Source organism: Myotis brandtii, unplaced genomic scaffold, assembly GCF_000412655.1.
Source record: "Myotis brandtii unplaced genomic scaffold, ASM41265v1 scaffold494, whole genome shotgun sequence".
In the NCBI taxonomy this organism is placed as follows: Eukaryota; Metazoa; Chordata; class Mammalia; order Chiroptera; family Vespertilionidae; genus Myotis; species Myotis brandtii.
The window spans coordinates 1,930,990-1,948,853 of NW_005368860.1; the positions used below are offsets into that span (position 1 = coordinate 1,930,990).

The 17,864-nt window shown below is 41.3% G+C and overlaps 1 protein-coding gene across 3 annotated transcripts in view; it reads left to right on the forward strand.

Moving 5' to 3' along the window:
- Nucleotides 1-256: 256 nt before the first annotated feature.
- KIAA0196 (KIAA0196 ortholog) overlaps nucleotides 257-17,864 on the forward strand; it is a 63,509-nt gene continuing 45,901 nt past the window's right edge. For 2 of the 3 annotated variants that reach the window (XR_001364130.1, XM_014548051.1), the window contains exons 1-9: nucleotides 257-574; nucleotides 1,293-1,438; nucleotides 3,928-4,012; nucleotides 4,618-4,718; nucleotides 6,959-7,151; nucleotides 8,638-8,790; nucleotides 10,549-10,662; nucleotides 12,611-12,782; nucleotides 15,506-15,633. Coding sequence is in view for 2 of the 3 variants with exons in the window: in XM_014548051.1 (XP_014403537.1) it covers nucleotides 389-574; nucleotides 1,293-1,438; nucleotides 3,928-4,012; nucleotides 4,618-4,718; nucleotides 6,959-7,151; nucleotides 8,638-8,790; nucleotides 10,549-10,662; nucleotides 12,611-12,782; nucleotides 15,506-15,633 (1,278 nt within the window). In the remaining variant the exon portion in view is untranslated. Of the gene's footprint in view, nucleotides 575-1,292; nucleotides 1,439-2,783; nucleotides 2,932-3,927; nucleotides 4,013-4,617; nucleotides 4,719-6,958; nucleotides 7,152-8,637; nucleotides 8,791-10,548; nucleotides 10,663-12,610; nucleotides 12,783-15,505; nucleotides 15,634-17,864 lie in introns of those variants that run through there. The other variant, XM_014548053.1, reaches the window with a different exon arrangement.

Sequence of the window (17,864 nt, forward strand, 5' to 3'; positions counted from 1 at the left end):
CAAGCTCAGTGGTAGCCACATTGGGTCTTTCCTCAGGCGGAGAAGTGAATCAAGGGGTGAAAAAGAGGCCAAGAGTGTTCATTTATCAAAGCCCTTCCACATGGAAAATGTGAAGAAATGCCCTCCCCCGCCCTCCCCCCCCATCGGAAATCATTTTTCTTGTTTGTTTTTTAGGGAGTTTGGGAGAAAAATAGTATCTATGTGTTTCACATGCTGCCTTAAAAAAATGGAGATTTATTTTGTTTTTTGGATACAGTTTCTTAAATGGAGCAAACATCTGTCAGCAGACCCAGTTTCCACTAATGATTCATAGACCCCAGCTCTGAAGCCGGGTGACCGTCCCCACCGGCCAGTGGGGACACGCACGGAGTAGCTGCCGGTCCTCAGGATGTTGGACTTCCTGGCTGAGAACAACCTCTGCGGCCAGGCCATCCTCAGGATCGTCTCCTGTGGCAATGCCATCATTGCTGAACTTCTGAGGCTCTCTGAGTTTATTCCTGCTGTGTTCAGGTTAAAAGACCGAGCTGATCAACAGAAATATGGAGATATCATATTTGATTTCAGCTACTTTAAGGTAATCTGCCCCTATAGCATTTTTACCATTGTCTTTTCTACGAAAGCATGCTTTCTGTGGGGACCATGAGATGCTGCGAAGTTAAGTCATTATGGAGAAAGAGTTAAATAGGAGAGATTTTTATTTTTATGTTTTTGTTAATCCTCACCCAAGGATATTTTTCCATTGGTTTTTAGAGAATTGAAAGAAGGGGGAGAGAAAGAGAAAGAGAAACATTGATGGGAGAGAAACACATTGATTGGTTGCCTCCCGCACACACCCTGACCAAGGCCGGGGATTGAGCCTGCAACCAAGGTATATGCCCTTAACTGGAATCAATCCTGGGACCCTTCAGACCGCAGGCTGATGCTCTACTACACTGAGCCAAACCGGCTAGGGCAAATAGAGATTTTTAAACCAAATTTAATATCAGCCAACTAACTTGAAAATAATGTAAAGGTATTGTGTGCAGCCCTAATACAATAGAACCACATTTTATTAAGATAACTTTGATATAACATATTTCATATTTAAAGCATGCTAATTGTGGTTGTAATTCAAATTCATTTCAAAGGGATTTTATATCTAGGCTTCTGTTATCTTTATTACTTTCTGTTGCTCTGCTTTCAACTTTTGACATCCCTTTAAGGCATATGAACACATTTTTAAGACTACTTAGAAATCGTTACCCACAAGTATGTTTTTATTGACATCTCCATAAATGTGTTTTTCTTCTTAGGGTCCAGAATTATGGGAAAGCAAACTGGAAGCTAAGCCAGAGCTACAGGATTTAGATGAAGAATTTCGTGAAAACAACATAGAAATTGTGACCAGATTTTATTTAGCATTTCAAAGTGTGCATAAATATATTGTAGACTTAAACAGGTATTGATTAATTTAGTAATAGCTTATTCTGATAATAAATCATGGCGGGGGAAAGGGACATTCTAGAACATGTCAATCTTTCTGAGTTATTATTACACAGTGTACTAGATTATACCATGCACAGTTGTCTTGTCCTTCCTGTGGCACTAGTCATCTTAAGTATCTTAGAGTTTTATTATGATTTCCTGCTCTTGTAAAATGTTATAATAATCTTGGTCTATACTAACTCATAATGTCTTTCAATCCTGTGGTTTATGATCATATTTTAGTATATTATATATGAGAAGTGAAAAAAAAGGAACATATTTTCATAGCATTGGTAACCATACTTTCCTTCTTATCCCTAACCACACAATATTCTCTTCCAGCCCAGCAGTTCTCAACCTGTGGGTCGCGACCCCTTTGGGGGCCGAACGACCCTTTCACAGGGGTTGCCTAAGACCATCGGAAAACACATATATAATTACATATTGTTTTTGTGATTAATCACTATGCTTTAATTATGTTCAATTTGTAACAATGAAAATACATCCTGCATATCAGATATTTACATTACGATTCATAACAGTAGCAAAATTACAGTTATGAAGTAGCAACAAAAATAAGTTTATGGTTGGGGGTCACCACAACATGAGGAACTGTATTAAAGGGTCGCAGCATTAAGAAGGTTGAGAACCACTGCACTATAACCTCTGAGCCTCAGTTTCTTCGTCTGTAAAGTGGGAGGGGGTAGAGTAACAGTGTCTATCTGTGCCCAGTGCCTGAAACACCTGACTGATAGGAGGAGCTCAACAAATAGTCACCTGGAAGTGAAAGAAGGGGGAGAGAAAGAGAAAGAGAAACATTGATGGGAGAGAAACACATTGATTGGTTGCCTCCCGCACACACCCTGACCAAGGCCGGGGATTGAGCCTGCAACCAAGGTATATGCCCTTAACTGGAATCAATCCTGGGACCCTTCAGACCGCAGGCTGATGCTCTACTACACTGAGCCAAACCGGCTAGGGCAAATAGAGATTTTTAAACCAAATTTAATATCAGCCAACTAACTTGAAAATAATGTAAAGGTATTGTGTGCAGCCCTAATACAATAGAACCACATTTTATTAAGATAACTTTGATATAACATATTTCATATTTAAAGCATGCTAATTGTGGTTGTAATTCAAATTCATTTCAAAGGGATTTTATATCTAGGCTTCTGTTATCTTTATTACTTTCTGTTGCTCTGCTTTCAACTTTTGACATCCCTTTAAGGCATATGAACACATTTTTAAGACTACTTAGAAATCGTTACCCACAAGTATGTTTTTATTGACATCTCCATAAATGTGTTTTTCTTCTTAGGGTCCAGAATTATGGGAAAGCAAACTGGAAGCTAAGCCAGAGCTACAGGATTTAGATGAAGAATTTCGTGAAAACAACATAGAAATTGTGACCAGATTTTATTTAGCATTTCAAAGTGTGCATAAATATATTGTAGACTTAAACAGGTATTGATTAATTTAGTAATAGCTTATTCTGATAATAAATCATGGCGGGGGAAAGGGACATTCTAGAACATGTCAATCTTTCTGAGTTATTATTACACAGTGTACTAGATTATACCATGCACAGTTGTCTTGTCCTTCCTGTGGCACTAGTCATCTTAAGTATCTTAGAGTTTTATTATGATTTCCTGCTCTTGTAAAATGTTATAATAATCTTGGTCTATACTAACTCATAATGTCTTTCAATCCTGTGGTTTATGATCATATTTTAGTATATTATATATGAGAAGTGAAAAAAAAGGAACATATTTTCATAGCATTGGTAACCATACTTTCCTTCTTATCCCTAACCACACAATATTCTCTTCCAGCCCAGCAGTTCTCAACCTGTGGGTCGCGACCCCTTTGGGGGCCGAACGACCCTTTCACAGGGGTTGCCTAAGACCATCGGAAAACACATATATAATTACATATTGTTTTTGTGATTAATCACTATGCTTTAATTATGTTCAATTTGTAACAATGAAAATACATCCTGCATATCAGATATTTACATTATGATTCATAACAGTAGCAAAATTATAGTTATGAAGTAGCAACGAAAATAATTTTATGGTTGGGGGTCACCACAACGTGAGGAACTGTATTAAAGGGTCGCGGCATTAGGAAGGTTGAGAACCACTGTTCCAGCCCTTAGGAATTCATTACTCACTAGGTTTAAAACTAATTAAAAGCATTTTAAAATAGTCCATGTTTGTATGCCATTACTTCCTAAGATATTTGTAATTCACAAATTGGGACTAGGGAATATTCCTTTTACTTGGAGTAGCCATAACTAGCAACCTATGGCTCTAATCGCCATGAGTTTCAGCTCAAAAATTATTTGAAGGCCAGAATGCCTAGTATCTTGCTTTACCTTTAGAAATCTTTACTTTTCTTCATCAAAGATATTGTTCAAGTTTTCATTATCAATAACTTGCTCTGGGGTTTCATTTCTAGATACCTGGAAGATCTCAATGAAGGTGTTTACATTCAGCAAACCATAGAAACTGTGCTTCTCAATGAAGATGGAAAACAACTTTTAGTAAGTGCTAGTGACCATTTAAATAGAAGTTCAAGAATGTCAAGCTTAACATCACTTTTTTCCTGTAAGTCACAAGTGCATACAGAGTACCCTTTAAAGTGAAGCAAAATTCACTGATAATTATCTTCTAACTAACAGATCTGTGTCTGAATGTAGAACATTGTAGACTTTGAACAGAATTACAAGTGAATAAAGATGGTGTCGAGTTTCTGAGCTTCCTCAGGGTAACAGTCCTCTCTTCTTTATCTTTTGCATCCCAGACATCTAGCCTCGTACCTAGTATAGAGTGATCACTTAAGCAATGTCTGTTAAGTAAGTGAATGACTTAGGGGTGTTCATAATATTGGTATCCCAAGCAAAATATCAAAACCAGGCCAGCTGAAAGATAAGCACTCTGAATTGGTTGAAATTTATTTTGCATAAAATTGTTAAAGCTCATTCTGTACAGAAGGTGAGAAAACCCTTCAGGAGAAACCTACATTCTCCTTGTAATATGAAGCTTTTAGGAGGAATGGGAGCAAAGTGATCTTTTTAACCATCATCAACATCCCTCCATGAGAATGTGTCCTCCTGTGAGTTTGGCCATTGTCTCTTTCTCTTCCTAGTGTGAAGCGCTGTACCTGTACGGAGTCATGCTGCTGGTCATTGACCAAAAGATTGAAGGGGAAGTCAGAGAGAGAATGCTGGTTTCTTACTATCGATACAGGTACCCCTGGGTTGGGGCTGCACGTGCCAGAAGCATGCTATCGGTACAATGCAGTGTAGGTTTCTATATTGCTTTTATTGTGCAGCAATGTGATCTAGAATGAAAAAAAGAGAAGATTCTTAATTTCTTCTGAAGATACGATAGAAATTACAGCAGTTACTATATATTTTACATCATCATAACAGATTAGATATCATATAATCTCCAGATTACATATATGTTATAAATTATTAGAGATATACGGATTGTCATGTCCATGATGGTACCTCAGTTTTTGGGGGTGTGGTGTGTTTATTTAAGGGAATCTGAATTTTCTTTCTTTACCTTAAAGATAAATTTGCAAATGTGGAAGTCTAATGAATGTTCTTTTTTGGTTTGGTGTTTTTTTTAAGTTTCAAATGTTACTCCTTGGCAGATGTAAGGAAATGGATGAATTTTCTGTTGTCAGTTTCAGGTTAATGGCTTTGAAAAGTTATCACTCAGAGGTCAGGTTGAAAGGGAGTTCTCACTCATAGACATGCACGAGACAAACACAAAACAAGCAACAGCACCCCATCATGATCATGTGTTAGGTATGTCTACAAAGCGCTGTGACTTCAAGGAGTACCACTTCAACCAACTCTAATTCTAGTACCTAGTACACAGGTTTCAATTTGTTGACTTAATGAGTCAAAATCTGGATACAGGGTTAATGTGAGAAATAGTCAAATTCAGGGAAGAAACAGTCAATAAGCAGGAGTCAGTTAGGAACTTGAGCTAAAGATGCGTGGACTAGAATTAACATTTTCAAACTTACAAATTAGGACAACCTAAATAGGGAGGGAGGGAGATCCAACAGAGGGATTGTTTGGGGACCCCTGGGACTGCTGCCTGCTCAGCAGTAAATTACTCTTAGCTACTCAGCTGGCCTGCTTCCTCTCAGCCTTATCAGTGGGAGGAGACTCTCCGCCCACATGCATAATTCAGTCTCATCTGCGTGACCAAGAGCCATCTTAACATCCGTGGTTTTAAAAATGAACTTCGAATGGCCTTGCCTATATTTCTGAAAGTACCTGGAAAAACAAAAGGTAAATGACAGAAAGAAGAAGAGAAAAGTGCTTCTCAAGCCCAGCTTGGACAATCTGGCTTTGTCCCTTTGGGTACAACAGCTAATTCACTGGAATGTAAGGCTCCATTATTGAAGTGACACGGAAAAATTGCAAGTCAGAGTTGTGACAGAGGAGATTCCTACATTCAGTAGGAGGCCATCATCAAGTCTAAGATTCTTTGAGTCTCTGAGGGAATCCTACTCCAAACCACGCCGAAAATCATAGATGTTTTGATTAAATCTATGTAGAAAGTGCCCCTTAACAAGAAAAAACAATTAATGTATATCCTACTTTAAATTGTCTTGATTTTTTTGATTTTTTTTAATATATTTTATTGATTTTTTACGGAGAGGAAGGGAGAGAGATAGAGAGTTCGAAACATCGATGAGAGAGAAACATCGATCAGCTGCCTCCTGCACACCTCCTACTGGGGATATGCCGCAACCAAGGTACATGCCTTTGACCTGAATCGAACCTGGGACCTTTCAGTCCACAGGCCGACGCTCTATCCACTGAGCCAAACCAGTCAGGGGCGATTTTTTTAAATTATTTTTTAATTTATGAAACATTGGTGCAGGTTCACATTTTTTATGTACAACTCTAAAATCCAAAGAGCTATGGAAAATACACATACACACACATAGTAACTCCTTTGGCAGCAAAACATGATCCAACCTGAAATCATATGGAGTCAAAACCTGACCAGAGCAAATATGAGGCTATAGATAGTCTTCATTTATCTCTCTTGTGTGATAGTCCTAAAATTTGCTATAAAAATATTAATGTGTGGTGATCATGGAATGCCAGCTGACACCCTACCGGAATATTATATTGTACATGGTCTGTGCACATATTACTTTCTTACATTTGGAAAATGCTGTATTCTGAAACAAATGCAGACCCACAGATTTTGGAAAAGGGACAGTGGACCTTGACCTAGAACTGTACTTACATCCAAGAACCCATCATATGTTTGCTGTATTTTAACAGGCCTTTTGAAAATATGATTTTGAATCTTAAGGATATAAATTGACCCACAGTGATATCTAAAACTAGATAAAATCAAGAAATTCTTCTGCTTTGTTGGACTTTTCAGTTTCTGATGTGTGTGGTTTGTTTGGCCCTTTATTTCCCATTGTGCACATGTCTCAGTGCCGCCCGATCCTCTGCTGATTCAAACATGGATGATATTTGTAAGCTGCTCCGAAGTACAGGTTATTCCAGCCAACCAGGAGCCAAAAGACCACCCAACTATCCTGAGAGCTATTTCCAGAGAGTGCCTATCAATGAATCCTTCATCAGTATGGTCATTGGTCGACTAAGATCTGACGATATTTACAACCAGGTGGGAAATGAGTCCACTAAGACCTTAGTCATTTAAAAGTCCGATTTCACTTTCCTCCTCAATTCCTCCTGCCCTTCCTGCTTTCTCAAAAGAGTAAAAGCAGCTAAAAATTATTTAAGACCTTTGAGCTGTGCTGTGGGATGGGAGAGAAAAGAGGGATATTGATTTAGGCAGAATTGGAGATTTCTGGGAAGAGATGGGATTTGAGCTCTATTTGGAAAGAAGTAGTTATTGAGTGGATGTATGTGCCTGTGCACGTGCTGGGGATACATCGCTGATGGAGCGAGGCCATGGCCCCTGTGTACAATGGGCTCGTAGCTGAGGAAAGAAGACAGACAACTAAAGAAATTACGTGGAGGCAAGATGCGTCGTATCTTAGGGAAGCACGTGTGTCAGGGAACAGGTGTCAAAGGGGATGTGAGAGCAGTCCAGGCAGAGGAGGCAGCATGAGCAGGACTGGAAACCCTGCCTGCCCTGGCCAGTGTATCTAAGTGGTTAGAGCAACAGCCAGTGCACCAGTGTTGTCTGTCTGCCCCACTCTGCCCTGCCCTCCCCTGTCCCTGGCTGATTGGAGTGGGGCAGTCCCTTGACCCAGGATGGATCAAATTCCATCTCCAGGTAATTTGGAATTGGGCCTGAGAAACAGTTTCTGGGCACGGGTTTACTCCCAACATGCAAAACCTGGACTTTGGAGCAGCCTCATTCTGCCATGTTATGGAAAACATTCTGGAGAGAGAAAAACATTGGGCAAACACATCAAAAAGAGAAACAGTGAGGGCTTTGTGGTTCACAGCTCTAGGCCCTTCCAGAGAGCTGGCCAGGTTCCATGAGACATCACTCTGCTGTCCTTGTAATCATTCCTCCCTTCCTGCTCAGTCCTTGAGGTGATATGTACTGTGAGCAGCCAAAGATTCCTCAGGCAGGAGGCGATGGACACACCAGCACTGGGAAGCTGGCAGGAGAACCCCCCGCAAAGCAGATTAGAAGAGTGGTGGCTGGGAAACCAGCGGAGAGAATTTCGTTCCTGAGAGAGCTTAAGTGCGAGTGCTAAAAGAGGCATTGAATTGTGTGCTTGTGAGCTTATGAGTGACCTTCGGTGGAAGACATTTCAATGAGTTGACGAACAAACAGGCAGTGAGAAAATAGCAATAGTGAGTGTGGATTCTGTCAGTTCTAAGAGGTTGTGATGGAAAAGACACAAAATGGACAACTAGTGGGAGTCCTGGGGTTGCAACTCTCTTTTTGTAAGGAAACGGCTTAGAATTGCAGCCGAGTTGAGGGCTGGAAAGAAGAGCATCAGATCAGGTGGTCGGGATAAGAAGGAAGGCCCTGCCAGCAAAGCCAGGAGAATGGCTTCCAGTGTCCGGGTGCTCTGAAGAGATGGCTTTTGGAGACTGGTGTGTCCTAGGATGCAGTCATATTCTTGGCGCATGGAAGTTCAGTTGTTACCAACGACTGCCTCTCCTGGTCTCCCCTCTGTTTGCAGGTCTCAGCGTACCCCTTGCCGGAGCACCGCAGCACGGCCCTGGCAAATCAGGCCGCCATGCTGTATGTCATTCTCTACTTTGACCCTTCCATCCTGCATACCCATCAAGCAAAAATGCGAGAGATAGTGGATAAATACTTTCCAGATAATTGGGCAAGTATTGCTATTAGGTTTTTTTACTCTATAAGAAGCTTATTAAAGGACTGGTTTCTCCATTCTTTTGGCCTATTACCCAGAGGTCATAATGTTGTACATAGTGAGACATAAAAATCACTTAGGTAAAGTTACTTTAAGTGTGTTGAGAATTTTATAAATCATAACATGAAGGAATAGATCAGCCAGTAAAATTTCCTGAACCTGTTCCTTTTTTTCTCAAATGGGCACTCTCAAGGTAAAACCATGTATTTCAACGTGTCTTGCTTTTTAGCTACAGAGATTGCAGCTGAGTTACACAAGCCTTTCTTCTTATTTTATGACTCGAAGCTAGCAGAATTGATCTAATTTGTCGTTTTATGAATAGAATTTCACTTTTATAATAGGTTTTCTCTATACGCTCACGCTGATGGGGCTATGAAGGTTTAGCTTCCTGCAGGGATTTGCTTATCACTTTTTAATGTTACAGTAGTAATTCTTAAAAGAATAAAACTGACTTAACATACTTAATATATGTGAAATGTTTTCTTTGCTCATAGAGGTTTTCACAAAGAACAGTGAGTTGGATCATGTTCTCAGGCAGCAGATTTCTTTCATTTCTTACCATCTGTTGAGTCTCAAACTATCTGTGATGTGGCCCCGAATGAGCTCCTTAACTGGTGGGAAGAACAGACTGCAATTAGGAGATGGTGCTCCCTGCCCACGAATGATCGTTCTCACACAATAGGGTTGAGCCACCGAGAAGCACACACACGCTGATTGTCTGGCTCCATTTGCCTGAGCTCCATACAGAAGTGTTGGCCGTAATGCTATTCTCAGAAACACTGAGTATGAAGGAAGGTCAGACCCACCTGGTGCACTGAAAATAAAGGGGAAAAAAGATATGCCAGGCAAATGCCAACCAATAAAAAGCTAGTGAGAAAATATTAATATTACATCAAGAGAATTTTAAAGAAAAACACTAATAGGGATAAAGAGGCATTGTATGTAATATTTTTTAAAAAATAAATGTAAAACAATGCCATTCTCAGTTTTTTGGAGGGAAAACTTTGATTATTTTAATACAAAAATATGTCAGCATGTTATGGGTTTATTGTTATTTTAAATGAAATTTTTAAATTTTAATGTGTAATATGATAAATATCAATAGATATAATCCACATTTTTCAAAAACATTCTTTGGGGTCCTCAGTGACTTTTAAGAGTGTAAAGACTGAGATGAAAATGTTTGAGAACATTGTCTAGTCCAGGGGTGGGCAAACTTTTTGACTCGAGGGCCACAATGGGTTCTTAAACTGGACCGGAGGGCCGGAACAAAAGCATGGATGGAGTGTTTGTGTGAACTAATATAACTTCAAAGTAAACATCATTACATAAAAGGGTACAGTCTTTTTTTTTTTAGTTTTATTCATTTCAAACGGGCCGGAGTTTGCCCACGGCTGGTCTAGTCAGTCTCTGCTTCTCTTTCCCTTCATTTTTCTTCACCTAGGAATCTAACTACCACATAGCACTTTGAAAGGAAAATCTCCTTTTACTTATTGTTCATGAACAGCAACATTGTCACTTTTGTGCCAGAGTCCTCCTAAGTAAGAACACTTCCCTGTGTATCTGGAACATCTTGCTTTCTCATTGGTTTTCATTGGAATGGAATTTAAAATGGGAGTGGGCAATGTGTCCTCTAACTGTGTATTTTCCCAGCCCCTTGCCTGGACGTGGGTGGGTGTTTAGCAAATGCTGAGTGAATGTCTCCTCTTTCAGGTAATTAGCATTTACATGGGGATCACAGTTAATCTAGCAGATGCTTGGGAACCTTACAAAGCTGCAAAAACTGCTTTAAACAATACCCTGGACCTTGCAAATGTCAGAGAACAGGTAAGTGCTGGCCAGTCGGGGAGGATTCTCAAACAACCTCCAGCCTGCGTTAATAGGGTAGGAAATGAGCCCAGTAGATTTCCAAAGGCATTTGGAAGATGTCCACAAAAAACATGAATGCAATGATTAATGAAAGCTGATGTTTGCAGAATAAGATAGATTAGTTGTAGATTTTTAAACTTGTTTCTTATACATAAATGGGAGACTTGGGTCTTAAGGAGGATTCAGCCACCTAAGATGAACCAGCGTGACATGTGGTTCCCATTGACTTGATTATTCTTGCTTAAAGATTGTGTCCTTATGTTCTGGTTACTTTTACTGGTAACCAGAATTTTAATACTGTTGTCAACAAGATGGGTGTTTAAGACAGTAACTGAATGTACACATATGCCCTGTCATTGTACTTTAAATTCATCATTTCTGATGTGCAAGATACGCAACAAGACTGAAGGCATTCCTCTCAAAGTTTAAATTGCTACATTGTGTCTCTTTAATAAAGAACACAAGGTAGCCCTGGCTGGTATGGCTCAATTCATTGGAGCTTTGTTCCGTAAACCAAGAGGTTGCAGGTTCAATCCCTGGTCTGGGTACTTACGGGTGGCAACAGAGGAATTAAAATCTTTTATTGGGGAACATACTTGGTATTTCTGAACAGCTGTCTTTCTCAGCCTACCTATCTGAGTTTTTGAGTTTCCAGTGTGGATAGAATAATATTGATTCAAAGACCTCGCATGTTTTATTCTGATACATTGCAATCCATAAATAATGCACAAAATAATTGCAATTCTGGAATGTCTCCTAGAAATATATTGGAGAAAGTGGTGCTTTCATACTTACCAGCATCAGAGCATTAATTTTTCATTACTGAAATCTCTTTCCAAAATTGCATTTTCTTGTTTGTGACATTGTAAGAAATTCTTCAGAGTCTCCTGATGAAGCATCTAGTGATAGTTTTAAGCTAATCTGACGAGGTTAATGATGTTTGACATTAAGTCTTGCCGAGGGCAAATCAGAATGACCAAATTTACCAAAGGTCTGCAAATTCAGTTTTGATGCACTGAGGTGTGTTTTTTGTGAAGTTTCATCTGTCTGTAGAAGTCTCATCTTTTGAGTATTTCTACTCTGCTCTGACTCCTTTATTGATAATAATGGAAAGAACAGATAATTTAGCTTCTGCCTTTATGTTTCTTTTCCACCCAAGAATAGAAGGGAACCACCTGATCCAGTTCTCCAGTTTACATTTGGAGAAACCAATATGCAGAGGTTAAACCCAGAGTCACACCAATATTTAATCACAGCCTGGACTAGATTTTAGTCTCTTAATCCTAAGTCCAATACTCTTCTTTTTAAAAATATGTCTTTATTGATCTTAGAGAGGAAGAGAGAAAGAAAGTCAATGATGAGAGAGAATCATTGATCAGCTGCCTCCTGCATGCCCCACACTGGCAATCGAGGCTGCATCCCAGGCATATGCCCTGGCCAGGAATCGAACCAAGACCTCCTAGTTCATAGGCTGATGCTCAACCACTGAGCCATACTGGCCGGGCAGTCCAATACTCTTTTTATTATTTTTTTTTAGATATATTCCACTGATTTCCCACAGAGAGGAAGGGAGAGGGACAGAGAGTCAGAAACATCAATGAGAGAGAGACATCGATCAGCTGCCTCCTGCACACTCCCCACTGGGGATGTGCCCGCAACCAAGGTACATGCCCTTGACTGGAATCGAACCTGGGACTCCTCAGTCCGCAGGCCAACACTCTATCCACTGAGTCAAACAGGTCAGGGCCCAATACTCTTTTTAAAAATGTCCAGTAAACTCCCGTTGAGCCTTATCTACTACAGTCCATATGTTAGGCATCTCATATAGAAATGTCATCATCCATCCAGGGATTCATTTCAATGTGATTCGCTTTTTAAATGTGATTCACGTTTTTTATTTGCAAAGGCAAGCAGATATGCCACTGCCAGTGAAAGAGTGCACGCTCAAGTGCAGCAGTTCCTGAAAGAAGGTTACCTAAGGGAGGAGATGGTCCTGGACAACATCCCAAGGCTTCTGAACTGCCTGAGAGACTGCAACGTGGCCATCCGATGGCTCATGCTCCACACGGCGGACTCAGGTGAGGCATGGAAGGTGTGGCCGTCTGCATCGCTCCACGAGAAGGCGTTCAGAGCCAAGATCTGCTTCGTGATGCAAAGTGGTTTAGCTCTTGGATGAGAATTGAGTTGCTTTCTAAGTTAGTCATTCTGTGCCTACTTGGACAAGTCAGTGCCCACCTGAACAACCCCTTCATCAGGTACTGCTAGGTGCTTGGAATCTGAACAAATTTACCTCCCTTGTTCAAGGATCTTGTCACTGGTCAAACTGGAAAGATCAGATGTATACATATGAAAAGTATAACTATAGATCTGTGGTGGGCAGAATAATGTCTCCCTACTCCCTCCCAAAGACGTTCATGGCCTAATCCTCGGAACCTGTGGGTGTGTTATATTATGTGGCAAAGGGGGTGCAGGGGTGTTAAGGTTACAGATGGAATTATGCTTCTAATCAGTTGATCTTAAAGTGAGGAAGTTATTCCAGTGGGTCCAGTGCAGTCACAGAGGTCCTTAAGTCAGGTAAAGGGAAGCGGAGAGTCAGAACTAGAAAGATGGCATCATGAAAAAGTGGGTTTTCCCTGGAGCCTCCAGAAGGAGCACAGCCCACTGACATCTTGCTTTTAGCCCAGTGAGACCCATTTCAGATTTCCCACCTCTGGAACTGTCCTATATAATAAAAGCCTAATATGCAAATCAACCAAACTGCAGAACAACCAGTCGCTGTGACGCGCACTGACTACCAGGGAGCAGATGCTCAACACAGGAGCTTCCCACAGGCCCCAGGCTGGCCAAGGCCCCCAGCAGGGGCCCCTCCAATCGCTCCTCTGGTCACCCCACAGATTGGCCCTGATCTCCGGCCAGGCCTAGGGACCCTACCCGTGTGCAAATTTCATGCACCGGGCCTCTAGTAAGGAAATAAATTTGTGTCTTTTTAAGCCACTAAGTTTGTGGTAATTTGTTATAGCAGCAATAGGAAAGTAATGCAAGGGCTGTGCCCATGACTAAAAGCCAGACAGATGGTGGGATTTGAGTCCAGAGCAAGAGAGAAACATAGCTTGGGATGGAGAGGTGGAGGTGGTCTGGGAAGGCTCCACTCAGGAGGCAGGAGCTGAATGGCCTTTGATAAGTTTCAAAGTGAAAAAAAAAAACACAGAAGAAATTCTAGACTGAAGAAATGCTAGAAGAAAAGGTATGATTTGGGCATGGGCCCACTGAGTTGAGGAACTGTCTAGACAAGAGCACTTAATTAAGGTAGATTGGTATTAACCTTTTCTGGGTCAAGGTCCTCTCTGAGCCCTATTGGCCATCAAGGTCAGCGCTGCACAGATTGTGTGAAACACCTCCACAGGTGAGCCCTGGTTCAATGGTAGAATGTCCTTCTAGCTGCCATCTGTTTCCACTTCCTGTGAGTGGTCAGTAGGTGGACTTCCTCATCCTTTGTATCTTTGAAAATGTGTGGCATTTCTCCTCAGCCTCTGTCTTCTCACTAGACGTCTCCAGCTCTTAAGCCTTTCTCTCTAGAGCAGTGGTTCTCAACCTTGGCTGCACATTAGAATCACCTGGGTATCTTTTTAAAATCCTGATTTCTGGGCCTCATCCTCTGGAAATTCTGTTTCTTTGTTATGGGGTGGGGCCACAACATTAGTAACATTTTTATTTTTCTTTGGTTAATCCTCACCAAGGATATTTTTTCCATTGAATTTTAGAGAGAGTAGAAGGGAAGGGAAGATATAGAGAGAGAAACATTGATGTGAGAGAGACATATAGATTGGTTGCCGCCTTTACAGGCATGGCTGGGGCAGGAATAGAGCTTGCAATCAAGATACGTGCCCTTGACCAGAATTGGACCCAAAACCCTTCAGTCTTCAGGCCAATGCTTTAACCACTGAGCAAACAGCTAGGGCATATCTGGTTTTTTAATTAGTTGAGTTTGTCTTACATAAACTCTAGTTCTAATTTGTGGATTTTACTACATCAACTCAGCTTATAATCTTCTTTACCAAATGTGTTACCTTCTCAAGCCTATAAGCAACTCAAGCCCTCACTTTATCCTCTCCAGCTGTGGTTTTCTAGTGACTCAGCCTCATCTCCATGTTTCTGACTCCGGGAGCCAGTGGTTCCCTGGATTTGCATCCTGCCAGGGACCACCTCAGCCCGCCAGGGTCCTCTGCTTTTATCTTCAGCCACATCTGTTTTCCATTTCTGTGCCTGGAAACTGTCTGACCTGATTGCACAAGGTCATAATTTACCAGAAACAGATGATCCGCCTATCTGGTTGTGAGTCATATGTGGGAAGAGTAACTGCTTATTTCGTTTTTATGGTGTTTTAGTCATATGTGCAGAAGGAAAGTGTGGTCTTCATCTGCCTCCTATTAACCGGCTGGAGGCATTCACCCAGGCTCAGGGCTGGCTGCAGCTACTGAAGAAACGGTGTCAGAGGCTCTGCCTGTCCCTATTGGACACTCGATAATAAATCAACCCCCAAATGCCTGCAAAATCTGGAAATACATTCCATTTAACAGTTCAATTATACTTTCTCCCATAGCATACATGTACTTACAATTAATTTTATCATGTTGTTGATATACATTTTGCTGATTACCTTTTAAAAACTTAAAATGAAGGAAAGTATTTAAGAATTCATATTCCATCGCTTCTCGGCCTTTTGGCTAAGATCAAGTGAAGAATTCATATTCCATAGATAGTCCCTATACATTTAATAAATGGAAACTCTTTTCTGTTCTAGCCTGTGACCCAAACAACAAACGCCTTCGTCAGATCAAGGACCAGATCCTAACAGACTCGAGGTACAATCCCAAGATCCTCTTCCAGTTTCTGTTGGATACTGCACAATTTGAGTTCATACTCAAAGAGGTAAAAATACTGAATTGGATAATCACCAAAGTCATAGTTTTTTTATGGTTAGTGTTTGTTTGTTTGTTTGTTTGTTTGGGAATCGAACCCGGGACCCTTCAGTCTGCAGGCCGATGCTCTAACACAGTGGTTCTCAACCTTCCTAATGCTGCGACCCTTTAATACAGTTCCTCACGTTGTGGTGACGCCCAACCATAAAATTATTTTCGTTGCTACTTCATAACTGTAATTTTGCTACTGTTATGAATCGTAATGTAAATATCTGATATACAGGATGTATTTTCATTGTTACAAATTGAACATAATTAAAGCATAGTGATTAATCACAAAAACAATATGTAGCCCTAACCGGTTTGGCTCAGTGGATAGAGCGTCGGCCTGTGGACTGAAAGGTCCCAGGTTCGATTCCAGTCAAGGGCATGTACCTTGGTTGCAGGCACATCCCCAGTGGGGAGTGTGCAGGAGGCAGCTGAATCGATGTTTCTCTCTCTCATGATATTTCTAACTCTCTATCCCTCTCCCTTCCTCTCTGTAAAAAAAAAAACAAAAAAAAAACAAAAACCAATATATAATTATGTATGTGTTTTCCGATGGTCTTAGGCGACCCCTTTAAAGGGTCGTTCGACCCCCAAAGGGGTCGCGACCCACAGGTTGAGAACCGCTGCTCTAAAGGAAAGGACCACAATCTTCTGGGAACCTAAAGTGAAGGCTCCTGTCGTCGCTCTGACAACTTCCCTGAGAAGAGAAGCTTCTGACAGGGCCTGAAGAAGGGACCTATCAGAGTTAGCTAAAACAGTGATAGGGAACATGGAGAACATTCCAAAGAGAAGACAGACTATGTCCCAGTCCTCTGGGTGAGGAACAGCCTGGCCAGCTCAAAACTTAAAAGACCAGTTGGCTGGAGGGGAGAGAATGCAAGTGGGAGGAGATACAGAATGAGCTTGAACCGTGGGCCGGAGCCAGCCTGTGCTGGGCCCTGCAGGATTTGTCTTCATGTAAAAGCCATGATAGCCTGTTGCAAAGGGCCAAGTGGGTAGACGATTTGCATTTGAACAAGGTCCTCTCTTAAGGACTTTAAGGAGTTTGAGTTCACTGAAATTCTGGGCTTTGTCTTATCCCTAAAGAAGCTCCTCTGGGCATGATAAAAGTGGCAGGTTGCCGTAGCCGATTTGGCTCAATGGATAGAGCATCAGCCCCTGGACTGAAGGATCCCGGGTTCAATTCTGGTCAAGGGCACATACCTCAGTTGCAGGCTCAATCCCCCGTCCCTGGGTCCCTGGTCAGGATATGTGTGGGAGGTAACCAGTCGTGTCTCTCTCACATAGATATTTTTCTCTCTCTGTTTCTCCCTCTCCCTTCCACTCTCAAAAAACAAAACAAAACAATGGAAAAATATCCTCAGGTGAGGATTAACAACAACAAAAAATTGCAGATACCTGGGAATGCCCAGGTTCTGGAAACAGTAACCTTGGGGGTTTGGAGCAGGTGAGCCCAGTAACTAGCCCGGGACAATAATGCCCATTCAGAACCAATATTTAAGCTTGCCTCAGTCTGGTGAGGAGTATACTGGATGTTTCTTTAGCTCCTAGGTATGAGGACACTGTGTTCTCCTATGAGGGAGCTCAGAAAAAGTAGATGTTGATGATTAACCTGATGTTAATGCGTGTGCTGCATGATTTCAGCGACTAGTCTCCGTATGACTTTGTATTATCAGAGAAATACCACAAAAGTACAGGGGTTTATTTCCCTTGGATTTTAATAGGAAAGTACGCATTAATGCTGGTTTTCCTCTTAAGAAATTCTTTATTTTTTTCACAGTGAATATTGAAAAGACGAGCAATGGAGTGGGGAGACTCCATCTGCAGATGGAAGCTCGGTGGAATTTTGTGGGGCCAGTGGCAGAGGAATCTTAGTGATAGGGCAGGATGAGTGACCAATGAAATAAATAATAGGATGAGGAACAGTGAGAATTATTTATAGAGTTCACCCTATCTTATTGAGTGCCTAGGATCCATCAATGCCATTTGGCCAGCAATAGCAACAACACTATCAACCTGAGGCCTTCATTACAGACCAAATGGCTTTGAGACCTTCGAATACTCATTCACAGGTTGAACCCACAGGTTCATAAATTATAGGATGGGATTTGGGATAGGGGATGGGGCTTAAATTAGGAGATGCACCTTCCTGTAAAGATCAGAAGCAGCACAGTTTCAATTAGTGGGATTATA